Source organism: Lutra lutra, chromosome 5, assembly GCF_902655055.1.
Source record: "Lutra lutra chromosome 5, mLutLut1.2, whole genome shotgun sequence".
Classification (NCBI taxonomy): domain Eukaryota; kingdom Metazoa; phylum Chordata; class Mammalia; order Carnivora; family Mustelidae; genus Lutra; species Lutra lutra.
Genome location: NC_062282.1, coordinates 123,461,417 through 123,476,536, shown reverse-complemented (window position 1 = coordinate 123,476,536; position 15,120 = coordinate 123,461,417). Strand labels below are relative to the sequence as shown.

At 31.3% G+C, this 15,120-nt stretch overlaps 1 protein-coding gene across 2 annotated transcripts in view; it reads left to right on the top strand.

Annotated features, from left to right (window-relative positions):
- The window catches only part of CHD1 (chromodomain helicase DNA binding protein 1), a 74,202-nt gene that overhangs the window by 26,580 nt on the left and 32,502 nt on the right, over nt 1–15,120 (top strand). For both annotated transcript variants that reach the window (XM_047729164.1, XM_047729163.1), the window contains exons 3-17: nt 388–589; nt 1,552–1,662; nt 2,829–2,893; nt 4,811–4,960; nt 5,101–5,372; nt 6,694–6,919; nt 7,510–7,610; nt 7,835–8,013; nt 8,886–9,013; nt 9,460–9,676; nt 10,319–10,408; nt 11,425–11,615; nt 12,318–12,506; nt 13,858–14,020; nt 14,873–15,025. In XM_047729164.1, the coding sequence (XP_047585120.1) occupies nt 388–589; nt 1,552–1,662; nt 2,829–2,893; nt 4,811–4,960; nt 5,101–5,372; nt 6,694–6,919; nt 7,510–7,610; nt 7,835–8,013; nt 8,886–9,013; nt 9,460–9,676; nt 10,319–10,408; nt 11,425–11,615; nt 12,318–12,506; nt 13,858–14,020; nt 14,873–15,025 (2,437 nt within the window). The remainder of the gene's footprint in view (nt 1–387; nt 590–1,551; nt 1,663–2,828; nt 2,894–4,810; nt 4,961–5,100; nt 5,373–6,693; nt 6,920–7,509; nt 7,611–7,834; nt 8,014–8,885; nt 9,014–9,459; nt 9,677–10,318; nt 10,409–11,424; nt 11,616–12,317; nt 12,507–13,857; nt 14,021–14,872; nt 15,026–15,120) is intronic.

The following is a 15,120-nucleotide window of genomic DNA, read 5'->3' as shown; positions in this document are numbered from 1 at the left end:
CGACTGTGAAAATTTTCAGTACATTGTTTTCTTCACACAATTTCTTCGTTAGAGTTCCTATGGTTAAATTGCCTTTTAAGGATAGGGACTATATGGCTTCAATTTCTTGTTTTCCCAAGTTTCTAGCTTAGGATTCTGTGTTTGATAGATTTTACTTATTATCTTGGAGGAAGATTGTGATCTGATGGCTTATGTTTTTGTCAAAACTGTACTAAATCTACAAAGTAAGTCATTTATTATAGATTAATATTCTTTTTTCTATCTGTCTATGGAATGTTGAAATATGAAATAAACGAGGCTTAAAGATTTGAGGCTTTCTGCTGACTTTCAAGGAAAATTAAATTCCTAATAAATTTTGTTTGAAATCTGTTTATTTTCAAATTGTAGCCAGTCGGATGATGATTCTGGGTCAGCTTCGGGCTCAGCATCGGGTTCAAGTTCTGGAAGCAGTAGTGATGGAAGCAGTAGCCAGTCAGGTAGCAGTGACTCTGAGTCCGGATCTGAATCAGGCAGTCAGTCAGAGTCTGAATCAGACACTTCCCGAGAAAACAAAGTCCAAGCAAAACCACCGAAAGTTGATGGAGCTGAGGTAATAAAGTATCCTGAAAGATTGATTTCTTCTACTACTTTGGGAAAATTTATAACATTCTAGTCTAGCTTTTAGAAAACATTAATTTTAAACATTAAAATTTACTTTCTCAAATGTAAAGTATCTGTGGACTTGATTGGCTGGAAGAGAAGTGGTCAAGCAAGTACAAAATAAACACTTTCTAAGGCAGAAACTGAGTTTCATAAATATTCATTGTCTCATGGATAAAAATTAAAGGTTTTGTGAGATCTTTCTGTTAATCTTAGAGTGTCTGATCTGTATTTTCAAGATCTTCAAAGGAGGTACTTTATTGCTGATAAGGGAATCTAAGAGAACTTGCTTCCTTGAAGATAACTTGGTAGAGTAGGCTAAGGGTCATTCTGTTTGAAAAAGGCTAATACAAGATTTACTAAAACCTATCTACTCCTCATAATAGAATACAGTAGTGTTACTTAGAGTACCAGTCATGGTAAGATTTTTGGGCCAGAATGTATATCAACACATATCTTCTGCCATGGAGAAAATCTTACTGTCTAATAAATAAACGAAAATAAAAGTCAGTTGAACTGAAACTATATACTTAGTGACATAGTTGATTTGCATTCTGACTCAAGCTCTTCATCTTCACCTCACATTAATTAAAAAACCAGGCAGCCACTTTTCCAGTAGCAAAAGTGTCATAGATTGTCACTTTGTTTTTTGAAAATATGGAGCACCAAAGAATATATTGATTAATATTGTTTGTTTATGAACTCGGCACACCATAAATTTTTTATATGCAACTAAAGCTCAGAATTTTATTTTAATTGCCATAATATTGTGTTACACATAATGTGAGTACAGAAAAGAGTCTTAACTTATTATTTGGAGGCAGTGATAATGCTGGTACTACTGTTCAGTAAATTAACCTTTTTTTGTTTTTTTCAAAATTTCATCCTTCACTGGTTATATTTCTGTTACAGTTTTGGAAATCTAGCCCTAGTATTCTGGCCGTTCAGAGATCTGCAATGCTCAAGAAGCAGCAGCAGCAGCAGCAGCAGCATCAGGCTTCATCTAATAGTGGATCAGAGGAGGTGAGTTTTCATCATGAAAGCTATTATTTTAGGGATGCCTGGGTGGCTCAGGGCATGATCCTAGGGCCCTGGGATCGAGCCCTGCATCAGGCTCCCTGCTCAGCCGGAGCCCTGGTTCTCCTTCTCCCACTCTTCCTGTTTGTTTTCTGCTCTCACCGTGTCTCTGTCAAATAAGTAAATAAAAGGAAACCATTATTTTAAAAGTAGATATTATGCCCAATCATTTAACTAGGTGTAGGTGTTTATGAAATTATTACAGTGTTCTGAAAGGATGAGGAAGTAAGTATGTGTATCAAGAGCCTTGAAATATACATATGTTATTATCCAGTAATTCCACTTTTAGGAATTAATCCAAACAGACGTGTGTACATTTGCTTATCACAGCAAAACTAGAAATAAACTAAATGTGAATACTGTGAAAATATACAGACAAACGTGTCTGTTAAATCATTTGTATAGAATATGAATAAGTCACAACATCTTTTTAAAAGGATAGGCTGTAGATACAAACAGTATAGTTCCTGTGCACATGTAAGTACACCAGCATGTGTGTTTGTGCAGAAACATTCAGAACTCTATCAAAAACTGTCTAATGGGGCAGGAAAATATTAAATTTTAAAAATATTTTTATTTTAATATAGCTTATTAGATGTATGTTTATGTATTTTTACCATATATAACACACATATATTTATAAATATAAAATGTATATTTCCTATTTAATATTAATATATTAAATCCAAATTTGAATATACCAACAATTACAATTCCTTTTTGAGGCCATACTAGGCAAGAATAATGGTTTCTAGAGGTGGTAGATTTTAAGGTGTTACATAAAATGCTGACATTGTGATTATTTACCTAATTTCAATGGCTGTGTTATAAATTTGTTATAAAGATGCTATTACTTTATGTGCTAATGGTACAAATATAACAACATGGTTATATATATAGTTATATGTATATATAGTTATATATAATATATATAGCATTGTATATATATTTTACATTTTTTATATATATATGTATATATATATATATATATATATATATATATATATAGCGTTATTAGCAAAGTGAATGCTAAATAGTATGACAAGCAAAAATTTGATACCACGGTCAAATTCTAATCATTAATAACATTAGCTTTGTTTTTTTCTTTGTAGGATTCCTCCAGCAGTGAAGATTCTGATGACTCATCGAACGAGGTCAAAAGGAAAAAACATAAAGAGTATGTCATTTTGTTCAGCCAGTCATTGTCGTATCAGGAAGACCTTTTGACGTTGTGTTTCTTATCTTTATGAAAAATTGTCAAAAGTAGACTTATGTAAATTCTTGACTCATGGCATCTTATTAGATTAATTTAAACTATTAATTTTTAATATCCATTTTTCTCTGAGGAACTTGAGGTTTTTGTGCCATTTGTTTATCTTTTATAACCCCTCTCTCCTTTGTATTTTTAAATTCCAGAGTTCTACTTGGTCATAAAATCAGAAAATTTTAATAACTTGGGAAAACTATGTAGAAGTGTAGGGACCGGTGGAAATTTGGGTAATTCTGTTAATTTATGTTAATAGCTATCTTACTGTTTATCTGCATGTGAAATTTACTTTCTCTATAGAACTCATTTAGAAACTCACTGTAATTTCCTAAACATCCTGACTCAGAAGGTGTTTAAGAGTACTTCAGATTCTAAGTTCAGTTACTTAGATGGTCTGATTTTTTTTCTCTTTCATTTTGTCAAAAATATTATTCCATTGTCTTAGGTCTTATTTTTCTATTTGTCTTGAATATTCTGTAGTTTCACTTTGGTGTGTCTGGCTCTGGATTTGTTATTTATTTATTCCACTTTATTCACTCATATATCTTTAATGTGAAGATTCCTGTTTTTTGGACATTTTCTTATCCTGTAAATCTCTCTGGTACTATTATTAATATATATCAGTCATATTGGATTATATCTATTTTATATATCTGCTGGATCATCCATCTTCATTAATCTTACTGTATCATGTTTTTTTATCCCTTTATTTCTGTGCTACATTCTGGCTAATTTCCTCAGATCTTTTAGTTTATGTAGTACATTTTCAGCTACTGTGTCTCATCAGCTCTCTAAACTCTTCCACTGAGTTAGTAATTTGTAAACTTAGCAGAGGTACAGCCAAATAATTTTTAAAAATCTAGTGATTTGGGATGATGGGTAGGCTTGGTTAAATATAAAAATCACTGTAATTTGTGTTCTAAAAAATAGTGAATTGGAGATACTTTCATGTATTCCAAGTATTGCTACTTCTAATTTGCAAGCTCTAAAAAGATCTCAAGATAAAAAAGAAATTGCTTCTCATGTTTTTATCATAAACCAGATTTTAGCATATGTGCTTGCTTATGTAACTCTTGACAAAGTTGTAATTGACACAAGAGATACAGAGGAATGGAGTAGAAGCAGTAGCTGTGAGAAAAGGATATGGTGTATATATAAGAATTTAATATGTATCTTCCATTTGAAGTTTATATTATAGTAGAATATTAACATGTGCAGCCAGTAATTTTTCTCTACATATGTATTAGAATTAAATAGACTGAGTAGACGAAAAATAGCAATAAAGGTAAGCTGCTCATTGACTGTTGGTTAAAGTGGACTGATTTTTTTTTTATATACATTTCTCTATACTGTATTTTGGGCTTCTTAATGAACATGTACTACTTTAAAAATCAGTTTCAGAGTGTATATTTTTAAAAATCACAGTCTCCAGAAAATTAAAATGAAAGGGATTAGAATCTTTTTTTTAGAGAGGGCAAATATAATTATACAAGATTTTCAAAATTAAACCCTGTGATTCTTTAAATAGCATATTATGTTTTCATCCACAGAGATAATCAGAATAACATTTCCTTATTTGCCATTCATTTAAGTGTAACTAAATGATTAACAAAACTCTACAGTTATGGGAGAAATCTGTGAAGAATAATTTCCAGCATTTTTTTACTCTACTCACATGTTAATATGTTGGTGTGGGTAAAAGCAACAGTTTTTTTAATAGTAACTGAAATGTAGTTCAGTTTGATTTTTTTTGGTACTTTTATCAGAGATAAAATTTGCTATACGATGTAAGGATAAACAAACATACTTTATATATTCTATATACAGTGAAGATTGGCAAATGTCTGGGTCAGGATCTCCATCTCAATCTGGTTCAGATTCAGAATCTGAAGAAGAAAGAGATAAAAGCAGTTGTGATGAAACAGAATCTGATTATGAGCCAAAAAACAAAGTTAAAAGCAGAAAACCTCAAAATAGGTAAGTATAGTATGTTTTCAATTTGATCCTGAAAATTGTTGGTTACAGAAGGTACTCTTTCTGTATATAGTGTCTTGCATCTTGTTTTATATGCTAGTGTTTCTGTAAAACACCTCTATCCTCTGGTCTTCCCTACTTAGATCTAAGGCAAAAAATGGGAAGAAAATTCTTGGACAAAAAAAGAGACAGATTGATTCATCTGAGGAGGAAGATGATGAAGAAGATTATGATAATGATAAAAGAAGTTCTCGTCGCCAGGCAACTGTCAATGTTAGCTATAAAGAAGATGAAGAAATGAAAACAGATTCTGATGATCTACTGGAGGTCTGTGGAGAGGATGTTCCTCAACCTGAGGAAGAAGAATTTGAAACAATAGAACGTTTTATGGATTGTCGGATTGGGAGAAAAGGAGGTATTTTCTTAAAAAACATTTATTGTTTGGTTGTTTCAGTAATATTTACTAAAGTAAATAAAGTATTTCTTGAAGTTATTTCAGTTTTGAAAGCGAAGAGGGTGGAAAAATATAGTTTGCTTAGCCTGAATATTTTCTTCCCACATAATCCACTTAACCTGACTTTGTTCATTGCAAATAATTAGAAAAATTCTTATAAACTATGTATTTCAGTTTTTTTGTTGTCATACCTAAATAATGGTTGTTATTTAGGTACTTTCAGTTTCACAGATAGTTTGGTTATTTTTAAATGTTTTTTCTTTCATCTCTAATCTGTAGGTTATTTTTAGTTATCCTGACATGCCTTTTTTTTTGTTTTATCGAGATACGAAATACAATGTATAAATTTAAGATTGACAGCATGACTTGCATACATTGCAAAATTGTTACCACAAATAGTTTATATTTATCCATCATCTCGTATAGATAGAATAAGAGGAAGAAAGAGAGAAAATTTTTTTTCTTTGTGGTAACTTTTAAAACCTACCCTTAGAATAGGTTTCAAATAAACTGTAGAACAGTGTTAACTGTGGTCATTATGTTGTACATTACATCCCCAATACTTACTTATCTTAAAACTGGAAGTTTGTATACATCTACATTATTAACCCCCACACACATCTACTGGCTGCCCCAGGTAACTACAGATCTGATGATCTCTTTTCCTATGAGGTTTTTGTTTGTTTTAGATTCCATATGTAAGTGAGATCATATGGTATTTGTCTTACTCTCACTTATTTCATTTAGTGTAATATCCTCAAATTCATCCACATTGTTGCAAAATGGCAGAATTTCCTTCTTTTTGTGGCTAAATAGTATTCCATTATATATGTGTACCACATTTTCTTTATCTGTTGAGGGGATACTTAGGTTGTTTCCATATCTTGGCTGTTGTAAATAATGCTGCATTGAACATGAGGGTACAGATATCTCCAACATAATGATTTTGGAGTTTTTAAAGATGATTTTTCATATTTTATTTCCAGTTATCAGGCAGCCAGTCATTGGTTATTATAAATTGCTGTATGACTTTAGGTGTGCCACTGTTTTTTGACCTTGTTTTTTCTAATTTTAAAACTGAGGGGATTAAATTAGATAATCTTTCCATTCTAAAATTTGGAGTTTCTTTTATGTATGTGTAATACAATTATCCTTACATTCTCTACACTGATTCTTTACTTATTTAAAAACATATATTTTTATTCATATTCTTGAATTTTTGAGTTGAAGGAAATGATCTTATAACAGAATTACATGGAATGTATTGTGTTTTCTTTTTCAGCTACTGGTGCTACTACAACCATCTATGCAGTTGAAGCAGATGGTGACCCAAATGCAGGATTTGAAAAAAACAAGGAACCAGGCGAGATCCAATATTTGATTAAATGGAAAGGATGGTCCCATATTCACAATACTTGGGAGACAGAAGAAACCCTTAAGCAGCAGAATGTTAGAGGAATGAAAAAATTGGATAACTATAAGAAAAAAGATCAGGAAACAAAAAGATGGTAAATATGTTTTATATTTTACTTAATTTTTTAACAGTTCAAAGATGATTACTAAGGTTTTTTTTAATAAGGAATACATAGTCAAGAGTCCAATAACCCAAAGGATGCCTGAGTGGCTCAGTCAGTTAAGTGTCTGCCTTCAGCTCAGGACATAATCTCAGGATCCTGGGATACAGCCCCGTATCAGGCTCCTTGCTCAGAGGGGAGCCTGCTTTTCCCTCTCCCACTCCTCCTGCTCGTGCTCACTCTGTCAAATAAATAAATAAAATCTTTAAAAAAAAATGCAATAACCTAAAATAACTATTTATAGATTTAAATTGTATTTGAAGGTAAACTTTTGGGAATAGCCATGTCTGAACTTCTTGTTAATGATAATCATGTAGATAATCGTGTCTCATATATATTATAAATTATACATTTTTAAAATTAAAAATTAATGATGCTTCACTTTATTTCTATTTCAGTTTCTTCATTATTCAGCTGACTCACATGATAAGTGGCAAATGGGAGATTTTGTGCTACAGATAGTATGGGGGAATGGTTATTTAGGGGAGATTTTGAAGTCTGTTTGTGGATTAATAATCTTTCAGGTTGAAAAATGCTTCTCCAGAAGATGTGGAATATTATAATTGCCAGCAAGAACTTACAGATGATCTACACAAACAGTATCAAATTGTGGAACGAATAATTGGTTAGTAATAAATGATTCTCACTGAACTTTTATTTTTCCATGCTTGATCTGAAAAAAATTTAAATTTATTGCTTACACATCAAATATAGTAGTTTAGTCTTACTGTAATAGGGTAATGTAAACCAGATGACTGATTTTTGCTTATGTAGTTTTTACCAAAGATTAGTCCTTGGATAAGATTCATTGTGAAAATAAATAAATATTTTCATTGATTTATCTCACAGCTCATTCCAATCAGAAGTCAGCAGCTGGTTATCCCGATTATTACTGTAAATGGCAGGGCCTTCCATACTCAGAGTGCAGCTGGGAGGATGGAGCTCTAATTTCCAAAAAGTTTCAAGCATGCATAGATGAGTATTTTAGCAGGAATCAATCAAAAACCACTCCTTTTAAAGATTGCAAAGTGAGTATTGTTTGGAATTTTTAACTAATTGAAAATAGTATTTACACATCATAAATATTACAAGCCCAAATGGAGAGTTAGATCCTGATTTCAGAGAAGCTAAGAGAAGGAACTGCTTGGTTGATAGATCTTAAAGGAAAGAGTGTTCTGGTGATTGCTCTCTGGTCTTAGATGTGGTGCTGTCTTTTAGTCTTGGTGAGTGAAACGGTCAGGAAGGTGATAAATTGGTGGCAGTAGTTCTGAGGAGTGTCTTGGGGAGACCAAATAAGGGAAATTCCCTAGAAAATAGATATATATCCTTGCTTTAAAAGGTAGTGAATATTTTCTCTGAAGGTGGGAAAGAAATAAGGGACATACCAATAAGAAAAGAAGTAGTACCCAGGACTACCTTGCCTAATATAAGATCTTTATACTTAGAGACATTATTAACCATAGTTTTGAGGGTCTGTATACTACTAGAATTTGTTTTCTTACTATAAGATTGAATTAAACTGATAATGGTAATTTAGAAATCAGAGATTTCTGTTAAGCCAGTTGTATGGTTTATTTCTAGGTCAGTGCTGCACCAGCAGTTAAATGAATGAATTTAAGATAGCTCTATCTTGTGAACTGTGTAAGACTGAAATATTTCAGTAGGAACTTATTTATTTCTTTCATTTTTTTGTCCAAAAAGGGCAAAATATGTCACTGTACATTGTTGTTACAGTAAGAGAATACAGTCTTATTTGAATGAATCTTGAGATTTTGAGTCATGGAATTTCTGAGCCTGAAATTTTAGATAAAATTTGAGAATTTATGGTAAAAGCTAAGATTTTGATCTTTAAAAATTCTCTCATTTGATAGTTCTTCTTATTCATTTATTTCTACTAAAGGTATTAAAACAAAGGCCAAGATTTGTAGCCCTAAAAAAGCAACCATCCTATATTGGAGGACATGAGAGTTTAGAATTAAGAGATTATCAACTGAATGGTTTAAATTGGCTTGCTCACTCTTGGTGCAAGTAAGTATATTTTAAATTGTCTGTTTAATTTGAGGGCATACGAATTTTACAAATATGGGATTTGGAAAAGATTTACACCAATATCAAGGATAAAGACCATTTGGTATTTATATGCAGGCTTTTGAATTTCCTTAGTATGTAAGTAATACTTAATAATACTAAGAAGAAAATCCCAGTGGAGTTTGAGTTTAACTTGTTTAAGTGCTGCACTACTTCATATTATTGTTATTCTTTAAGCTTCCTTTGGACTAAAATGGTAAACTTTGTGTACTTCTCTCATACTATTGCAGAAACCTTTACTTATTATTGATAGCTAATAAAAGTGGTATATTTGTATACCTTTCAGATTAATTTTAACTGTTTAAATTTGTACATGGGTTATGTGAAAAAGTTTCTTTATAAATTTGAATCTATTGTATACATAATTTTTGTTCTTAATTTTGTAGAGGAAATAGTTGCATCCTTGCTGATGAAATGGGCCTTGGAAAAACAATACAGACGATCTCATTTCTGAACTATTTGTTTCATGAACATCAATTATATGGACCTTTTCTGTTAGTGGTACCACTTTCCACTCTTACTTCTTGGCAAAGGGAAATTCAGACATGGGCTTCTCAAATGAATGCTGTGGTTTATTTAGGTGACATTAACAGCAGAAATATGGTAAGTTGTTTCTTCACAAATTTAGAAATCTAGACATACTTGTCTTTATAGTCTTAGTTTCTAGTGTAAAACTTGCCACAAAGTATTTAGTACAATTGGCTGTAACAAAAGACAATTTTTAGCTGAGTGTTACTTTATGTAATATATATTTTTTTCTAATTTCTTATAGAAAGTTTCAAATATACATGAAAGCAGGCAGAAGAGTATAATAAATCTCTGCGTGTCCATCTCCAGCTTCACAGTTTTAATGCTTTGCCGGTTTTGTTTGATCCGTACCTCTACAGAGTACTTTCCTTCTAAATATTGTAAAGCAGACCTGGATATTATATCTTATCCATAAATGCTATGTTATAAAATGAATTAATCACTTATGTTTTATTAAATGAGAACTTCCTTCAGTGGGAAATTTGTATTAAAAACGTGTAGGCTTTGAAAACGTATAGGCTTTGAAATGCTGTGCTGTTTATATTTTTATTTATAAGTAAGATGATTGTAGCTTGTTGGACTGTGTTAGGAATTAAAATGATTTTATTATATAAACAAACATAGTTTTTTCTGTATTTTCGAGGGATTTTTTTTTAGGTATTCAAATAAAGTGTACTTAATGTTTGTCTTAAAATTATCTTCAAAATTTCTTGATAGATAAGAACTCATGAATGGATGCATCCCCAGACCAAACGGTTAAAATTTAATATACTTTTAACAACTTACGAAATTTTATTGAAGGATAAGGTGTGTATTACTTATGCTTTTCTGTTTGGAGTATATTAATTTTTGCTTTACCATATATTGTGGATAGGATGAGAAGATAAATCATGGGTCAGAAGACCACATCCTCTGGGTCAAATCTGGCTTATATTTCGTAACTTTTGAACGAAGAATGGTTTTTACATTTTTAGATGGTGTAAAAACAAAGAATATGTGACGGAGACCAATACACATTTGTCTGCAAGAAGCTTAAATATTTACCATCTGAGTCTTTACAAGAAAAGTTTACCAACTATTGACTTATATAAAACTAGTTTGGTATAGTGTGTTGATTTGTAAGATCTTTAAAGAGAAGGAAAATACCTGAAAGAATTAAGCTACCTCTGGGTGAAGCACTATACTAAATGCTTTATAGATGTTGTTTATTTAGTTCTTTATAGTTCATATCTCAAGTAATTCCCATCTATTTTATAAGATGCTGCTCTATTTTATTGGAAAAATTCCGTCTCAAAAGAGGTTAATGAGCTTGTCTCCTAGTTTATGCAGCCATTAAAGAGCAGAATGAGGCCTGCCTCTGTTTTAAGTCAGAGACCCACATTTATATATTGGAGATCCACAGCTCATAAAAATCATACAGTAAATTATTTCTACACTTGGAATAAGACATGTCCAAATTTATATCCTATTTTCTTTCTCTAAATTGACATTAATAGGGACTTCTGCTGGCCTAAAGCTAAAAATCTTTGTGAAAAATTTTAAATGATACTATTTTAATGGTACTATTGTGTTTCTTTTTCCTTTTTGAATGTGTAAGCTAGTAAAAACTTGCATTTGCCTTTCTCTGTTTTCCAATGAGTGAATTCGTCATCAAAGGAACTTTGTTTTGCATGTTGAGTTACTTTATTTGAGGATTTCAATAAATCTTGAAATATATAATTTTTATTTGAAAAAAGTTTGCTTTTAATTTCAGTTTGCCTCAGTTTAGTAATTTGAATTTAATTTCTCTCTTAAAATGTTAACTGTGTTCTGTTCATTTTAAGGCATTCCTTGGAGGTCTAAATTGGGCGTTTATAGGTGTAGATGAAGCACATCGATTAAAGAATGATGACTCTCTTCTGTATAAAACTTTAATAGACTTTAAGTCCAATCATCGTCTCCTTATTACTGGAACTCCTCTACAAAACTCCCTCAAAGAGCTCTGGTCTTTGCTACATTTCATTATGCCAGAAAAGTAAGATAAGTTGGGATATATAGTTTTAATATTAGTTTTATATGTTACGCTTCATAGTAAAATAATTAATGTAGGTAATAAGGTCCATAAGAAGTTTTATTGCCCTGGAACATTGGACCACAGATTTTTAAGAAGGAAAATTAAAAAAGGAAGTGACATGCAACAGTTCATATTTCTAATATTTTTTCAGTTTTGTAAATAAACAAGTTTAAGTCATGTGTAATAAATTATAACAGTTCATTTTGCCCTTGTTCAAAATAAAATTCATTTGGAAAACTGAAACAGTATCCTTCTTAGTATTTAATAGGAGCAGTAATAACAATAATAATGTACTGGCAATCCCTTTTTCTAAATGAGGAAAATTAGAGTAGATAAAGGTCAGATAACTTGTTCAAGATGACAAATTCTTTTTTCAGAATTTTAAAATTCTTTGAGAAATATTGTAGTGAAAATCCTGTATTTGAAAATACTTTAATTTTATTTAACATCTTTAACTCAAAGAGAATCATAATTTTGTAAAACAACTTTGTTTCACCTTTGGATACATGACAGATTTCTTGGAAAGGATGGTTCTTAGAAGTGACTAATATTAGCAAATCTCTTTTCTTGAAAGTCTGTATTTTGTTTATATATGACTACTCTCAAAAATCTCATATTCAATGACTTTTTTTCAGTAGTTCTTCCATTTCTTACATTTTTAAGGTTTTCTTCCTGGGAAGATTTTGAAGAAGAACATGGAAAAGGCAGAGAATATGGTTATGCAAGCCTCCACAAGGAGCTTGAGCCATTTCTGTTACGCAGAGTTAAAAAAGATGTGGAAAAATCTCTTCCTGCCAAGGTTGAGCAGATTTTAAGAATGGAAATGAGTGCTTTACAGAAACAGTATTACAAGTAAGCCGTAAACAGACCACATGTTGGACATTTAATTCTAAATAACCCCCTGTAACCTTGTCTCATTGAGGTGTCCCTCCACCCTGCAGTATGTTCTTAGAGTAGTAACGATTGTTGAATTTTAGAATAGGTTTATTCTATAGGCTCTTGAAGCAAAGAGAAGATTAAATGGCATGTTCAAGACCATGGGTAACCTAATACTAATCATGATTAATTGTGTTTCTCTATTTTGTGCTCTGTTACCATATAGAGGGTTCTGTTAAGTGTTAATAATACTTAACTGTTAGTGATACTAAGGCATTATTTTGTAGTTATGATGATTACATAATTGACAAAGGTAGACGCCAGAACAAGAAACTTAAAATTTTAGGCCCCCTTTTGAGGAATATTAATCATACTTAAGATAAATTTGTATGTAAGATCTATATAATACTACTTCTGCTTCAAAGAATCAAAAGGTAATATTTGTCCTAAAAGCTATTTAAACATTTAATTGCATAAAATGCACTGTTGTATACATGCATTTGGATTCTGAAAAACTTATTTCATGGTAAAAGCTGTAAGTACCATACATGAAAAGGAATACATTTTTTGCATGAAATTTTGTTTGTGTTGTGGAAAATTTTAAACATAGACAAAAATTTCAAACATTATTAAAAAAATTCCAACCCTCGGGTTTGTTTTCAACTCACAGCCAGTCTTATTTTATCTCTAGCTATTCCCACTCCCTGCCCCCCCATATCATTCTGAGGCATATCAGTGATAAAATTGTTTCAGGTCCTTTCCCAGACTAACCTTATAGAAAGGAAGAAAATAAAAGATGGTAGAAGACAAAGTACATTGTGGTGAGAGGAAATGTTATATAGTTACATAAATAGTTTGGACTGATAAAAATAACCACCCATAATTTTTCTACAAGTTGCATATATATTGTTTAATTGTAATTTAGAGAAGGCAGTATGGGTAAACCAGGTATGCTCATGAGGTTTCTTTCATGTCTATGTTTTGGTTGCCTAGTGTAATAAAATTTGTAGGAAGGTTAATATAGATCATAGTTGATCCATTTTTGAAGTAACTTCAGGGGAAAAAGGATTAATACGGTATACTCACTATGTTACATTAAGCCTTTGCTGTATATTGCTCAGATAACAAGTTATGTGTTGTTTTCTCATTAATTTTATGAATGATGTTCGTTAGTCTTGTGAATGGGGTTTGGTCCATTGTATATCCAGTTGTGAACTTTGTAATGGTGCAGTTTTGCTTTGGTGCTTGTTTTTTCATGATTTTAGAATTCATCCTGGTAAGTATTGTGCTGAACCTCATTTTTGTGTTATTTTTTCCCTTTAAACAGATGGATATTAACTAGGAATTACAAAGCCCTCAGCAAAGGTTCCAAGGGCAGTACCTCAGGCTTTTTGAACATTATGATGGAGCTAAAGAAATGTTGTAACCATTGCTACCTCATTAAACCACCAGATAATAATGAATTCTATAATAAACAGGAGGCCTTACAAGTAAGGATTTTAAAATATTGTTACTCTATGGTAAAACAAAATTCTAGAAATGCTTATTGCAGTTATAACTGAAAATGGCACAAGGCTTTAATGTATTAGTTAAAATTTCTCTTTGGTTATGGTATAATTAAATAATTTTTTTTAGTCTTTATAAAAAAAGCCTTTAAAATGATAATTTATTCAATTTATTATTTTGATCATTTTCTAAAATTTGGATTTGTATGGACTAACAAGGTCTATCCAGCAGAAATCCCTTAATATCTTCTTAATTGACAGAAATTCACATCAGTGAATGTGCTGAATTTGTGGTATGGCAAATGGTAGTCTTGAGAAAGACATCTTAACCTCAGGTTTTACCATTCCTGTCAATTCTGGAAGACGGATGAGAAGTATGCAGAAGGCACAACTACCATCCTACTCTAGTAGTGCTTTAAAGTCCTAGGTTCAGTGACTGATATGTATAAATTCAAATATGTTTTGTTATTGTTTTAAAACTTTTAGTTGCTTAGTAGCTGCTTCTTTCAGTATATTGTTTTTCAAAGATTTTTGGAGAAGTAGTTGTAATGACTAGCCAGTGAAGTGAAACTACTCCCCCCATCCCCTTACCTCCAAAACATGACAAAAACCTAGGTGCTAAATTACAAGGAAAATCCTAGCTGGCGTAGATCAGAGTGATCCTAGAAAGGTCCTAGAAAAGTTTGAAAACTGAAATAAACTATATTCCACCATTATAAAAACATAACATTTTGATTTTAAATAATTAAAGAAGATGAAGTATTAAGTGGAGTGTTTATTTAATTTGATTGATTTTTTTTTCACATGCTGTAACATTTGTAATTTATTGTTTCCTAGCACTTAATCCGTAGTAGCGGAAAATTGATTCTTCTTGACAAACTGTTAATTCGTCTAAGAGAACGAGGCAATAGAGTTCTTATTTTTTCTCAAATGGTGCGGATGTTAGATATTCTTGCAGAATATTTGAAATATCGTCAATTCCCCTTTCAAGTAAGGATTTCATTTTTTCTTTTTTGTTGACTTAAATTTTATCTGATTTTTTAAAAAATTTTATCTGATTCTTGAGTGTATTCTACACAATTACC